The 1,383-nt window shown below is 70.6% G+C and overlaps 1 protein-coding gene across 1 annotated transcript in view; it reads right to left on the reverse strand.

The window, feature by feature from the left end:
* Nucleotides 1–1,383, reverse strand: part of PFL1_05454 (uncharacterized protein) — a gene marked incomplete at both ends in the record, with an annotated part of 6,971 nt that overhangs the window by 525 nt on the left and 5,063 nt on the right. Inside the window, one exon of the mRNA XM_007882991.1 lies at nucleotides 28–1,344. Within this exon, the coding sequence (XP_007881182.1) occupies nucleotides 28–1,344 (1,317 nt within the window). The remainder of the gene's footprint in view (nucleotides 1–27; nucleotides 1,345–1,383) is intronic.

A 1,383-nucleotide genomic window follows, 5' to 3' on the forward strand; every position in this document is an offset into this window, starting at 1 on the left:
TGCCGCGTCGAGCTTGGACCGCAGCACCACGTTGCTGAAGCGCGACCCGCCGCTGCTCTGCCGCCCGTGGCGCTTCGACGAGCGCCGGCCGCTGCTGCTGCCGCCGCCGCCGCCACCGCCGTTGGGGCCGTGGTGGTGCGAGTGGTCGTAGGCCAGCGAGCCCACGTCGTGCTTGCCGTCGCAGCACGCCCGCACATTGTCGAGCCCCTCGAAGCCTTCGCCCTCGTCTTCCTCGAGCATCTCCTCGGCCGTCTGCAGGCGCGGGTCGCTGATCGGCTCGTTGAGGTCCGACAGGTGATCGTAGCTCTCGTCCGGGTCAATCTGGCTGCCCAGCGTGCCGCCCGCGCCGCCTCCGACAATGGACCGCGTCGCACCGCGTCGCAGGCTGCTCGTCGGGCTCATCGACATCTGCCGCTCGCGCTCCTGCTGCTGGAGGTACTCTCGCGCCGCCAGGTCGCGCCGCTTGCCCGCCGACGGGTAGAGGACGCTCGAGGCGCCGACGCTGCCCTGCCGGTGCCTCGGCAGGCCCTCGCCAGGGTGATGGCCGACGTTGTCCATCGACTTGCGCGAGAGGAAGTTCCGCTGGTTGGTCAGCAGCGAAGGACGCTGCGAGCCCGTGCCGCGCGATCGGCGACCCATGCTGCGGGAGGCGAAGGCGGCATTGTTTTCGATGTCGGCGCCGGCGTCGGTCACCGCGCCCGCGCCCACCTCGGTGGCGACGGTGGCGGCATCGTGGATGGCGGGCCGGTTGACGAGGTAGTCGAGCGCGCCGAGCCACGCCTCGTGGCGCTCGCGGCTGGGCGCCGTGATCTTGACCTCGCGCGACGCCGTCATGATGACCAGGCTCTCGTGGTACAGGCCCGGCGGGCTCGGGTTGCTGTCCTCGACGACGCGGACGCCCGTGATGCTGGCGCTCTTGCTGGTGCCCTCCGACACCTTGGCGCCGCCAGGGTCGCTGATGGTCCAGTAGAGCATCTTGGTGTACGGGTGCACCCAGAAGTAGCGACGGTGGCGCTTGTCCGAGTGGCCGCCGCGGCCCATCGACTTGCGCGTGTACTTGTGCATATACTCGCCAATCATGGTCTGGGTGATGGCGTGGATCACCATGGGGTCGGTGCCCTCGCCGCCGCCAAACTCGGACATGCCGCGGGTGCGCCCGCCGGGCCGCGCGATGAACGTCTCGTCGCCGGCGTCGTCGGACGCCTGCGACGACGCAAGCGAGAAGCGCCGGCTGAGCTCCGACGTGACGTCCGAGACAAACGACGCCGCAGACGACTGGCGCGGACCCCTCCGCAGGCTGTTGCCCGCCGCCGAGCGCCGGCTGTTGAGGCTCTTGCGCGCCGACTGGAGGCCACTATAGATGCTGCCGTCGAGCTGGCTCGG

The sequence above is a fragment of the Pseudozyma flocculosa genome (assembly GCF_000417875.1).
Source record: "Pseudozyma flocculosa PF-1 unplaced genomic scaffold scaffold00020, whole genome shotgun sequence".
Classification (NCBI taxonomy): Eukaryota; Fungi; Basidiomycota; class Ustilaginomycetes; order Ustilaginales; family Ustilaginaceae; genus Pseudozyma; species Pseudozyma flocculosa.